This window comes from Halichoeres trimaculatus, unplaced genomic scaffold (genome assembly GCF_033239565.1).
Source record: "Halichoeres trimaculatus isolate MK-OKI-2021-1 unplaced genomic scaffold, fHalTri1.1 fHalTri1_scaffold_13, whole genome shotgun sequence".
Lineage (NCBI taxonomy): Eukaryota > Metazoa > Chordata > Actinopteri > Labriformes > Labridae > Halichoeres > Halichoeres trimaculatus.
The window spans coordinates 21676655-21690541 of NW_027437191.1; the positions used below are offsets into that span (position 1 = coordinate 21676655).

General features: G+C 40.3%; 1 protein-coding gene across 17 annotated transcripts in view; it reads right to left on the minus strand.

The window, feature by feature from the left end:
* ptprk (protein tyrosine phosphatase receptor type K) overlaps positions 1-13887 on the minus strand; it is a 142327-nt gene that overhangs the window by 78296 nt on the left and 50144 nt on the right. For all 17 annotated transcript variants that reach the window (XM_074684872.1, XM_074684874.1, XM_074684870.1 and 14 more), the window contains one exon: positions 1734-1856. In XM_074684872.1, coding sequence (XP_074540973.1) covers positions 1734-1856 — 123 coding nt within the window. The remainder of the gene's footprint in view (positions 1-1733; positions 1857-13887) is intronic.

The following is a 13887-nucleotide window of genomic DNA, read 5'->3' on the forward strand; positions in this document are numbered from 1 at the left end:
CAGCAACTTAATGTCAACACTGCATTGCTGCTAACTGCTGTAACATTTAGCTTTTAACATTGTAAAGTGTGTATGCAACCTTCCCTGTTCCCTGCCGTTGATTAATGACCTCATATTCTGTTAATTAGACCCTCAGCCCGCAGGCAGAAAGATTTAATTTCCTCTTCATCATCATTGTAGAGGAAAAAAACAACTGATTAAAGAGGAGAGGAGGGGAGCTCAGACCCTAACCAAAGTACAATCTCCAAATACAGAACCATGAAATTCAACAATGACCAAAAAGTCCTGCACTTGAACTCTTAATGAGGTTAAATAATGAATATTCAAAGTTCTGATTTAACACGTCTAATATCAGCCAACCCGTTGTTGATGGATACATCCCTACAGATGAAACACTTCACAGGTATGGCAAAAAAAAACAGCAAGGATCTAAACTCTTTGTGTTGGATCCTTGAATTTAAAAAGGTGGTTCTCTAAAGCTTGAATTCCTTTAAAAATACTATTACTACTACTAATGATAGTAATTATAGAATCTGAAGGTTAAAATTATGAGATACTTGGCCAAAATTGGAGGACAAAACTCAAAACTTCCTATTTAAAGCAAATATGCGATGAGAGGTCAAAAATATGGGCAAAAAGTCAAATTTAAGAAGTAGAAGGTAAAATTAATGAGACAAAAAAATCAAAGTTTTAAGATTAAATGTCATATTTCTGGGATAAAGAGTCAGGTGTATGAAAAAAAAATTGAAACTAAAATAGTGAATTATGGGATAAGAAATCAAATTTTCGAAATAGAAAATCTGATCTGTGAGTTTAAAAGTCAAAACCGTGAGATTAAAAATCAAAACTATGGGATATACAGTCATACTCCCGAGATAAGGTCAAAATCTTGAGATAAAAAAAATGAAATTATTGGACAAAAGGTCAAATTTTTGAGAAAGGAAGTCATGATTATGAGATAAATTATGAGTTACAAAAGTTGAAGTTACATTCAATCAAATCAAAATTATGTTGAAAGTATGAATTAAAAAATCAAAATTTGTGACATGCTTGTTTACAATTATGAGATACAAAGTGGAAATGATATTATTAAATTGAAATTGAAATGTGAGAAATTATCACAATTTTTTTTTTCAACCTGACAGAGAGAGGCTTATATACCAATGCATTTTTGCCAGAGGTGAAAACCAAATCAGGTCTTGGCTTCAAGTGGTGCTGAACACCTGATGCACAGCAGAGTGTGGTGAAGCCACAGAGCTTACAGGCATGATGAAGCTTTGAAAAATATAATCCATTTGGAACATGGTAGGAGGAATGATAAAGAATAAATGAAGATGATCCATGGCGCCTTTGAACCACTAGGAACTCAGGTCCTAACTGGAGAGTCTGACTGCTTCCTTTAAGGGGTGGGGCTGGCAGAAAGACAGTACACGGTATAATAGACTGATAGATATTCAAATCAGAATCCCAACAGGGAGGGCAGGGATCTGCAGGAGTGGTTTTATCTTTCTCCAATGGGATTCAGTTATTGTTGCCTTTGAACCAATCAAAATCAAATATTTAATAGGGGTGGGTGATTAGAAAGGAAGCCAGGAAAAAAACATTCAAAGCATGGATATATAGATAAGCAGTTGCCTAATGTGGATGTATTGTTGTCATGAATGTAAAAAAATTACTTTAAATAAAAATAATAAAACATTTTTCTGTTTTCATATAACATCTTAAAGTCTTACCTTGTGGCAGGTCTGGTGAGACATACGGCACCTCCTGGGTGTTGATGTGCGTCCAGTCAAAGTCATCGTAGGGGTCCTGCTGGTAGTCGCACTGACTGAAGCTCTCGTCAAACGTACAGCTTCCTGCAAAGACAAAATAACATTAAGTTTTAGTTTACCTCAAAGAAGGGATGATTATTGACAGAATGAACACAGACTCTGCTCTGTCTTCTCCAATAAATCTTCAGATTCCTCCCTGTCTGATGTTCTCCTGTGCGTGACCGTGTCTCAGCTCATTAACAAACCACCAGGAGCCCCAGCGCCGACAGCCATCACTCAGGGCCTCTCAGGATCACCTCTGACTCAAACACCAGAGCCTTCAGCTGATCATCTGAGCCCATCACCACGGCCTCAGGACCCCCATGTGTGAGCTGGCTGCCTGTGGCACCGACTCGCTCTAATACAGAGAGACGCCACTTGTCCCCGACAGCTACCGGAGATAATCAAGTCGCAGTGATATGTGGCTTGTACTGGCAATATTGCTGATGGATATAGCATCCCAGCTACTGCGAGCTATCTGATTCACTGACCTGTGAGTGCCGCACTGCTTGTGTTAATAAAATGGCCAGGAGAGGATGGCTAAGAAAAGCCACATGGCCATCTGATTCAAGTCACTGGCAGTTAGTGGACACAGAGATGTGTCGTCTTTGTCCTTCTTGACATTGGCTCAAGAGTAGAAGCTGGTGACATGGAGACAAATCTTCATATTTGGTTGTGAGTGGAACTTGAAGAGTGCATGGGGTAGAGAAAGAACTGGCACAAAAAAGGAAAAAGGAAAAAAAAACTTTGGCTGCATATAATCTTTTTTGCAATGACAAACTGTCCTGTCTAAGAAAATTAAAATCTATATTTCATTAAAAAAAAAAAAAATTGCAAAAGTTAGACAGTTTTGCAAAAATAACTTCACTAACATGTCAAAAAACTGTTTAAAATCAAATAAAAGCAGCTGTCATTGAATATAAGACTGAAATTTACAAACATAAATTTCTTTCAAAAATAAAATCTGTTAACTATGAAAAGGCGTAAAGAACCAATTTTATTTGGGAATTGGTAGATCGCTGCTCTGACCTCAACAAATCTCAACAAAGACACAGACAAGGAGACTTAACACAAGTTAAATCACGAAACAAATTGGTACATGTTTTTAATAAGAGGTAATGACTAAGGTTGATTGTGACAGTAAACCACATCATTATAGGTAGGTGTGGCAGTCTTCTTACACAACAAATGTCCTAAAGAGACTCCAATCTGACTAAGCAAAAGATGTTCAAATAAAACACAGGATTTTTGGGCTTCCTGGCACCCTTACTCTTCTGGAGTGAAATCAAACCTCAGCTCCAAGAACCACACAACACACATGCTTCAACTGTGTCCACAACTATTAAAAAAGCATTAAAGAAGCAGGTTTAGGGGACCAAGCCACCATGAAGCACTATCAGCAACCAGCCCTGGCAGCAGCATAAATCTCCCAGCATTCAGTTAGTGCTTCAGCTCCGCTACCTGTGTCCTCGAGCGAGCTGTGGCGGCTGTGATGGAGAGCAGAACGACAGGCCCTCAGATACCCTGCTGATCCCAGCCCCCCGCTACAGTGGGATACCAAGAGGTGACAGCCAGCGCCGGAGGAGAAACAAGTTAACATCAAACTAAGCAACTGTCTTCAGCTGCTGGCTGAATGGCTGCCTGTGACTCACAACCCACTCGGGGTGGTTGTTTAAACCGGCCTCTCCCTCTCTTTGTGCGCTTTAGCTCACCCCCCATTCAGTTCAATTAAGTGTCTGTCACAGCAAGTTACCTCCAGTCATAAAGTGGAAAAAACACTGGGACATGTAGAGGGCATGACGTGGAGCCAAAAACTAGGCATGTCTCTGCTTCAGACTCTCCTATTGTTGATTTAATTCAGCTTTAAAGAACACACGTCTGATGAATGCTGCTGTTTGTTTGTGTTTGTAAAGCTCCATGACTTCCTGTTTCCTACAGAGTGTGTGTCACTTCACATCTTGTAGTAAGGTTGCTTTCTCTGCATGAGTTAAAAGAGCAAAGCACGGGGGGCAAAAGTACGGCTAGCTGTGTGACGAACATGAATGTAGGAAGTAGTTTTTGGGTGGGGGCTTTTATTTTGAAGGTGACAAGTTGACCTTTCTAGTTATATGTTCAGTAAGTTTGTTAAAGGAGGAAGTGTCTAAATTTAGTTTTGAAAATGGCTCTGTCAGGGGTAGCACTCTGGTCTGGCAGTATACTGCAACTAGGGATGGGTACCTTTCACATTTGAAACGATATGGTACCAATGCCCGGTACCTGGCAATCGGTACTGGTACTCAACGGTACAAATTTTCGGTACTTTTTTGTAGTTACATAGTAAAAAATATACATTTATTTAACAATATTATACATATATATTTCAATTTAACATATATATCCTTCAGTATATACCCTTGCAATGCTGTGTTCATGTCCATCATAGAAAACCGACTATTCTTTCACTTCCTCACAGTCACAAGGATGTGTTCAGGTACCTACACGTGGTACCTTTTGATTTTACATGAATCGGTACTCGGTACTTTTGACAGAATTCGGTCGGTACCTTTTGAAGTACCTGATTTGGTACCCATCTCTAACTGCAACTGCCTTTAATTTTCTCTCAATGTGTTGCTAACTTGTTTTGCATAATCTACTTGTGTCATTGACCTCACATCTGTGTTTCTGGTAGTGAAACACAGATGTGTTTCTGAATAAAGGGTCTAAAGAAAGCAGAAGAGATTCCGTTTTACTGTAAGTGATAAAATGTTGTTTGACAGAGCTGAAACACTTAGGCTGGGTTTACCTTCTGCAGTACTTGTTTGGCCTTGTTTAACCTCACTAAAGCTACAAAACGTACACAGACGCTCCATTTAGTTTCAAGGGTTTCTGTGGAATGTCTGCTTCTATATGCGGTAAACACTGTAGAGCAAAATTGGATTTTAACCCACCGTTCTCTAGAATATGTGCAGTGGGCTGTGTACAACCGTGTACATAAACACACACACACACATACACAGATCAATTCAGCTCTGATACAGCGCTGTCGTCGTACAGAAGTATTTTGCCTTGGCTTTTCAGAGGAATAAAGAAAACATGTCCTTGTTTTAAATTCTGCTTTACTGACTGGTTTAAAAAGAACATTTGTCAATCACTGAGCCTTTCTCCCTTCTCGTCTGCACACCTCTGATAGACACCCTCGCTGCTTTCACATGCTCAACAAAGTAGCTGTGTGTTCGTTCGTTCGTGCGTGTGTGTGTGTGTGCGCGTCTCTGCTGAAAAGGGGGTCTGCAGAAACCAAATATGTGTGAAACTGTCTGCACACACACACACACAACCCTCACACTCACTCGCCCACGTTCTCAGTTAACACTTCTCTCTTTCCTCAATGTCCTGCCAACTTTTTACCAATACACACACACACACACACACACACAACTGACAGCTAGTGGTTGTTGCCAATAATGAGAAGAGCAGACCTTGAAGTATTATTTTACCTCTGCCGAAAAAAGCCAAGTCTTGTTGTATACAGTTCCTATCTATCTATCTATCTATCTATCTATCTATCTATCTATCTATCTATCTATCTATCTATCTATCTATCTATCTATCTATCTATCTATCTATCTATCTATCTATCTATCTATCTATCTTCTGGACGTAATTTCTGCTGCTGCTTGATAAATGACTGCTGTCTGCTGTTGAGTTTGCAGACCGTATAAAACATGGATGTAGAGCTGGGCGATGTCACTCGTCAGTTTCTGGAGAAGCCATAAAGCAGGAGGAATACTGCTGACTTCAGCTTGATTCAGCTAATCCAGAAACCAGAAGAGCACATTAGTAATCAAACTGATCCTGTAAAACCAAGACAACAAGGCCAGTCTACCAAGATGCCCTGCACCACTACTTTCTGATGTTGCTCCAAAAATACTCATCATCCCAGGTTAAACATCACAAAAAGTGTGTTTTTACATATTTTATTGTAGAACAAATCCCTAAAACAATTTTCAGACTGTATGCATAAGTGTGAGTCCAGATGGGTCATTATAACCCCCCTCCTCTCCATTCAGAAGGACACAGGGAGCAGGAGAGAAACCGCCTGCATGCTAATCACTCCCTAATCAGCTTCTGTGATTGGCTGCCTCGCTAATGAAATAATGGCGACTCATTTGCATAATAAAATAATTAGAAGGACTTGATAAAGGCTCAAGGGCAGAGAGGGGAGCGCACACACACGCATAGACACACACGGCGACACGGGACGGGCACAGTCTCTTCGAAAAAGATTGTTGAATGGCATCAGACACAACATCTGCCAGCGCCGCTCAGAATCACTTTGTGGTGATTTGCGCTGACCTCCATCTTCAAGAGACGACTCAAACAAAAAGTGCAAAATACATTCGTGCAGACGGCCTTCAGGGGGTCGACGGCAAAAACTACAGAGAACACGTTCAGTTTCTACTTATTAGCTCAGATCAAGATTATTAGTTGGCAACACAGCAAGAATGTGTAACAATGGCTGGTGTGATTAGCTTCCTCTCTCTCCAATTTGATCGAACAGATCTGCAGAATAGGCAGGATTAAATCAGATCAAACAGCTACAGTCTGCTCTGACTGAAGTCCCTGGGATACGTTAACATCAAATAAAGATGTGAGCTCCTTTTTTAGTTTCTCTCGACAATCACTAAAAAATGTTATAAGAAAGACACTTCATAATAAGCAAGGGATGCCGGAATATCGAATCAAATATGATTGGTCAATACTTGTAGATTCCAGCAGAGAAAGAATCTAAAAAAAGCAAAGTACGAGGTTCACAGCTGTCTGGAACAACCTTTGGGTTACTGCTGGACGATATGAGAAAAAAATCCTATCGCGACAATTTTTTTCGGATCCGTGGATACCAGGCCTACTTTGGATCTTCAATGAGTCTCCTTTGAGATGACTTCCCAAGAGATGTCGTTTATGGTTAGATAGGATTCTGTAACTGTTCGTTTTCAATGTGTGTTCTGTGCATCCGATGTCTCTCAGTGAATTGAATCTGTTTAAATCCAGACATCTACTGTCAGATCCTGAAGCAGCCACCGTATTCAGCTCACAGCCAAATTATTAAAGACTTCAACAAAGTCAAAAAGCAAATTGATTAAATCAAGTTCAAAGTGAAGTTTTGAGGCATCTTCTACTCTGTGAAATCAGCAAACAATTATTACAAAAGGAAGACGAAAACTTAATGCTCACAAATAAAGAAATAATAAATCATTTACTAGAGCAGCAGGAGTTTACATTTTGACACAAAGACGAGCTGAATCATCACTGGAATAACGGGGACAAATCAGGAAAACTGTAGGGTATAACAATCTGTTTCTGAAACCTCAGAACTAGACATACAACTTATTGCTTCTGTTCTATGTATGCCAGAGTGAGTGCACCATGCTTTGAAATGAAGAGAAGATCAAAACTTCCAGGCATGCATGCTCTATGAAAGGCATAAGGTCACAGAGCTCTGCATTTAAGATATGCAGGAACATAACACCAGATACGAACGATATGCGAGTTCATCAGTTGGAGATATGTCAGCGTAACTTTAACAGCACAGAAGACATGGAGCACTCAAGGTCCCCTAGTTTTTATCCCTCTGTCATTCTCCCTGCATGTTCGTATACAATGGAAATCACTGCAAAGCAGGTTCAATTTGAATTTCAATTAGAGTTTTTCTTCAGTGCTTTGTTCAACAGGTTAAAATGGTCTCAGTTTGGCTCCAGCTGAACGAAGGTCTTTCACATACTGGGGCTCAGAAGTATTCTTTGTTCAAACCGTTAGCTTCTTATTGGCCCAAAACATTTAGAATATGCATGAAAGATGGTTGCAAGGAGGCTGTAAACCCAGCAATATTTTAACTGTGCCATACAACAACAAAGAAGAATCTTATGGTTTCACCACAGGTTTAACTTTGAAGAAGAGGGTGCTGGGATGTCTGCTTAGAGCTGGTTGGGGGTGGATCAAATGTCAAGAACTTTAAACCAAAGTTTTCTTTTCTTTTCTTTACATGATTAGTTTCACAACTTCATGGAGAGTTACTGACCAGTACAGCCAGACTCATTTAGTTTTTTTCAAAAACAGTAAGAGCAGGGGATTTTGGTGCAACACTGTCTTCCAAAGTGGACAGAGAGGAAAAGATGTCAATAAAGGTGAAAAGTCCAGAATTGAGTTGTTGTCTTTACAACATGCGTTGCTTGATTTTTGAGATTTTGAGTCCTTTTTTGAAAAATATCCAACAAAAAGAAAAAACAAAACATGCATATTTCGGGGGAAAAATTGGAGTGATATAAACTTTTTTTTGTTATAAACTAGAAAGCGTTTGGAAGCATTTCAGCATTTGGTGATTCAGTAGTTTTGTTTTTTGTTTTTTTTTGCACTGTTTGCTAAATTGCAAAGTTTTCTATGTTCTGACTTTCTGTTTGTACATTTCTTTTGTTCAATTTTTTTACATAAACATTTTCAATTCATACCTGAGTGTGATTCTGTGTTTGTACAACACAACAACAAGAGACACAGGGTCCCTTCCAGACTGGGTACACTGTTTATTACTGAACACTGAAAGTTAACAGGGAAACTTGTGCGGTGTAGTGCTTTCAAACCCAGCACGTGCTGCTAAATAATGGTGAAAGTAATAAATATTTATAGAAAAGGCCATTGTGCTGATGGTTTAGCTTGTGGTCTACATCAAGGGCCAATGAGCAACAGTGTATGAGTGTAGAAAAATGAAAAGACGGGAAAAAAACCTGATCAAAGATTGAAATGACTGCTATGAAGCAGAAAAATGACAGAAATCCAAACTTTTAATGTTCAAAAACTAACAGCAGCTAACAGTTTGAACTGACCTTTTTCTGCTTTATCAGTTTGATTAATCTGCATCAGACACTTAACAGCACAGCTGAACACCCTAACACTGTTATCCCATGTCCCCTTAAATTGAACTAACCTGTGTGTCAACCCAGTGATGGGAAAAATGCCTGATTCCTACAAATTCCTTCACGATGTTCCACAGAGTCAATCAGATTACTGTAACTTTACCTCAGGTGGGCTGAGACCCAACATCTTCACATCTTGACCCTGATCTCAAGTTGAGAGCCAAAGGATAAATCTGCACAGGAATGTCGAGGACTCACAAACACAACTGGCTTTGGCGTCCAAACAGCACACACTCTTTTTCTCTCTGGATCTTTCTGTCTAGTATTTATCAGCAGAGCTCCGTTTCAGTCTGCGGGAGGAGATATTATCTCTCCAGAGCAGATAAGACGGGATGAGTGGAAGAGGGTGATGGACGAGTTCAAAGAAGACGGAGCAGCGTAAAAGGGGGGAAGGAAGGGAATGAGGAATTTACTTCATGAAAGATCTACATTGTTTTCCTCGGTGCTGTTGCTTCTGTGCAACATAAAGGAAAAAGAAAGGGAAGAAAAAAGCCCAAAAAAAGGGATGCTCCACTTTGCAAATGGAAAAACTTTCAAGGACAATAATTACGTTTAAGTCATTAAAATCCAATTCCAACCACCAGTAATACTGTTTCCATCCAAATCGGCGCAATTTCGTGTGAGTCCAGTTAATAATTGACCCGGTTTCCTAATCCTGTGTGGATTTGTGGGACATTACAAAGTAGTGAATCATTTAAATGGTTTAGTTTTGGGCTCAAATGTAAGAAAAGTGGAAAAAAGGGAAAAGAGACGATGAGGGCAGCGAGGAATTAATGCAAAAATAATGAAAAAGTATGGATGTTTCACTCAATTTGTGCAATACATTGTAGTATAAACTTCCCACAATGCCCTCCTGACATTGCACTACACTGTCTGATATTATTCTCTGCACTCCTGTTGCTGTTACCGTTGTATTTAATTTGTGTGTGTGTGCATCAGCGACGCCTCAAGGACACTAATAAAGTTGTACCTTATCATTCACTCTCTCCTACTTTTTGTTCCCTCTCCCTGCCTCTTGTTCTCTCTTCCTCGCTCAGAGAATAGGTGAAATTAGCCTGAAATGATACAAGGTGACATCAGAGAGACTCACACACACACACATATATCCACACGCACACAAACGCTCACTCGTCACGCCTCAGTGGCCCTTGCAGCACAGCGCAACGCCATCAAAGCCAAGACCCATATACACACACCTCGCCTGTTAAACATACACACTGGCACGCGGAATCACACACTCTAATACACATGGCTTACACACACACACTCTTCACTCTGGGTGCACACACACACACTCAGAGCAGTAGTTTAATTGGAAGTGCTGAAGGCTGAAGAATTTCTCCTTCATCTCACAATGCTGTAATTGAATCTGAGACGTGTGCATGTGTGTGTGCACGAATGTGTGTGTTGAGCTGATTCAGGGGTTTTCATTGACACTAACAGTAAAACAGAAATGTGTGTTTTCCTTCTGTGAGGAGCCTTTCTGTCCTTCCGCCCTCCTCCTGAATATCTGCCGCTCTTCTCTCGGGTTAATGCGGCTTTTCAATTCAAATTCAGACTCAAGCACTTTTCAAGCGCCAAACTATTTCCTACAAAACCTTTATTTGCTCTTGGGCTCTGTGCTGAAAGAAAGCCAATGACCTCCCTCGCTGTCTTTCATTGACCAACAAGTATGGGTGTAAAATAATTCTTACAATGGGGCCTCACACAGAAACTAGTCTGAAAAAAAAACACTCATATTCCTGCTTTCTTTAGAAGATAGTGAAAAATCAGAGCCAGGACACCTTTTGGTCCTGGTGAAAGTTGAAAGCAGTACCTGGGAACACGTCCGTGCTTGGACAACCACAAACAAAAAGCTCCATCATCAGACAATGAGGCGTGAATGATGCACTAATGACCTGCCATCACAGGATCACTGTCGCCCTGTTCAGCAGGAGCAGGAAGTGAGGAGCAGCCTCTTTTTTTGATGCGACAGTGGCTCCTTTCTGAGCAAACGATCGGTTCCACATGGCAACCTTATCATTAAAAGGTGCAATCTGAGAGGGAAAATATTCGCCCTGGCTCGTTTCAGACAGGTTGCGTCAACTATAGAGGAGAAAAAGGTTGTAATGTTGCTTTTCCAGAGCTCTGGAGAGGAATGTTTTGTGAGACCAACAGTGGTACCAAACATAAAAGAAACTGATAGAAGCTGGAACAGGAAAAGTTTGGCATCCAATGTAGAAAAAAAAGTAAAAAATAACCATGTCATCATCTCATTTCTGATGATTTCCTGGTACATGGAACTAAAATCATATCTACATAATGAGGAAACACAACATTTATATGAGAATGCAAACTACAGCTTTCTGATCTCCTTATTTTGATACTAAATAAACAAAATTCTATTTAGCTCTTCATGTTTCTTCTTGTAATTAAATTCAATTTCTTGCTTTAATATCAGAGTCAGAAAGAAAATCAGATTTATTATCAAGTAGTTTTATACATTACCAGGAATTCGCCTGAGTCTAATGGTGCAAAAAATTAAAAACAGCTTAAATATTAAAATATTAAGCCTATAAAACAGAAGTCTTTGCTTGGAGTTTATGAAAAAATTATAGATGTGTATGTAAGTTACAATTTCTGCTGTAATATGGATACAGGAGAAAAATTGGCAAGTAACATCAGCAAACTGTATATTACAGGGCTATGTCTACAACAAATTGATCCAAAAGATTAAATAACTAGAAAAGCACTCAGAGAGCGCAATTCTCTGCCAAGCATATTGTGATTGTCACCAACACTTGAGTCCTACTTTAATGTTATACTCCCTTTCAGCAGACTGTCTGCTACAAGTTGGTGTTAGCTGCAGGTTTGTACGATAATTTGTAACTTAACAGTGTTGAAAATTATAATAAAGTTGATGACCCATGACACGATTCATATTCCGGATCCTAGAATCCAGGATATTGCCAGGATCTGGATCGTACTTTTACATCTGTCAGAAGTTATGGTGACCTTGTCTTATATTGTTTTCAAAGCAAACCGACCATTTATCATGGAGTTATAGACACATATGGTGACAACGGCACTATCTCACAATGATAAAGAATCCTTTAAAAAAAAATCCTGGATCCAGACAGTGATCCGGATCACCTCCAAAATTGAATCACTTATTCCTTATTCTATTTTGAGCATTTCCTGAAAATTTCACCAAGATCTGTTTGTAATTTTTAAAGTTATGTTGTTCACAGACAAACAGACAGAAAGACAAACTCTCCCAAAAACATAACCTCCTGAATGTCACTGATGGCTAAAAATAAGTGGCTAAAGCAAAGGAATAGAAGTTTTTAATCATTTAAAGCAGAGAAAAACACGCAATGTCCAGCCAATCTAAGACAAAAACACAGAAAACTGTGTGGATGTACTTCCAGCGTGATGATGCTCCTATTTCTGATGGTGGTGATACTCTGAAACAACCTTAATGACCTGTTGACAGTCAACATGACACCTCAGCTTTAAATACATCACACCTCCATGGGAGAATTTCACCAAATCCGTCTGCATTCTCTTCCTAATCAGACAGTGTGTGTGTGTGTGTGTGTGTGTGTGTGTGTGTGTGTGTGTGTGTGTGTGTGTGTGTGTGTGTGTGTGTGTGTGTGTGTGTGTGTGTGTGTGTGTGTGTGTGTGTGTGTGTGTGCATGTGTGTGTAAGTGTAGGTGTCCAGAGATAACTGTTAGCAGTGCTAGCAGGTGTCCCAAACTTCCACAGACGATATCTTTATGACATTCACCTCTCTCCTGTGCCTTCCCACTCCCCCTCTTACTGTGGCTCTATCTTTCTGCAGTTAATCTCTATTACTATTCAAATGCTGACATTTAAAGCAACTTCACATGCTGGCTGGCAGACTGACTGACTGTCTTAAAGATAAGGTAGAGAAGGAGCGGAGAGGAGGAGGGAAGGAGGAGGGGTGATAGAGAGGAGACAGAAGAGAGGTTGTCGCTCAGAGAGACAAAGTGGGAAATCCTCCTCACCTCCACTTTACCTCCCTCCCTCCTTCCCTCCCTCCTTCATGTGGTCTGAATGAGTTCACCCACAACCCCCAGAGGGAGTCCAGTTTCAGTCTTCCTCTGGAAAGCTGAACCTCTCCTCCCCTCCTCTTTTTGTGTGTTTGTTCACCCATTTACCTCGCCCCACACCCACTTCTATGTTCCCTGTCTCCTTGTCCTCCCCTTTCATTCTGTCTCCATCAGACTGTGTGACAATACAGTCTGCTACCAGAGGTGCCATTTTAACAATTCACTTTAAAATATAGTGGTGTGTGTGACCACTGACACACTTCAGCTCTTCGTCAAACTTGGCAGGTCAACTTCTCTCCCTCCGCTGGACTGGGCTGGGCTGAAATGGACAGAGAAGTTTTATGGTTGCAATTAAGCGTTAAGATGACTCCAGACATTGTTGGCTTCTATCGTCACTGAAACTCAAACCCATAAAGCATCCAGAGGATCAGATCCTGTGTCAGTGTGTGTCACTCTGAATGAGTCAGAGGGGAGTAATTATGGAGCCCCTTAGACGGCACTCAGCTTGCCTCACATCTGAGAGCACAGCTGGTATTTTTTCTTTTTAAGTAAAATCCCCAAACAACAAGTCCCAACTGGCTGCTTCTCTCCACCCTTCATCGCACACTTGACCTCAAAAATGCTGACTGGCTGACTCAGTGCAGACACTCAGCTCGGGTAAACTTTAACCAGATTATGACTCAAAGAGGGAAAATCTGGGGAATAATTAATATTTTATTGCGGATCTCTTCGCCATGCATGTAAATATCATCGTAGTGATCAAGAAGTTCAATCCTCTTTCTTTTTCATAAATCAGAAGAGCAGATTGTACACTGGCTCATCAACATGTCAAGCTGAAGGTGCCTCTCCTCTGAGTGCTTGACGTTTCATGAGCTGTTCAAGTCAGGACGTCAAGAGGAAGGTGCCAGAGTCTGATCAGGGTGTAGACTTAGGGGAATGCAAAGGTTTTGACTGTTTTTTAAGAAATGGGCGGCCTTTAGAGTTACTCTTGTTATGCATCAAGCTGAGTTAGGACTTGTTCAAACCCAAATCATGATCTTACTTGGATCATACAAGTCGTTCTTGCTCCAAATAAAA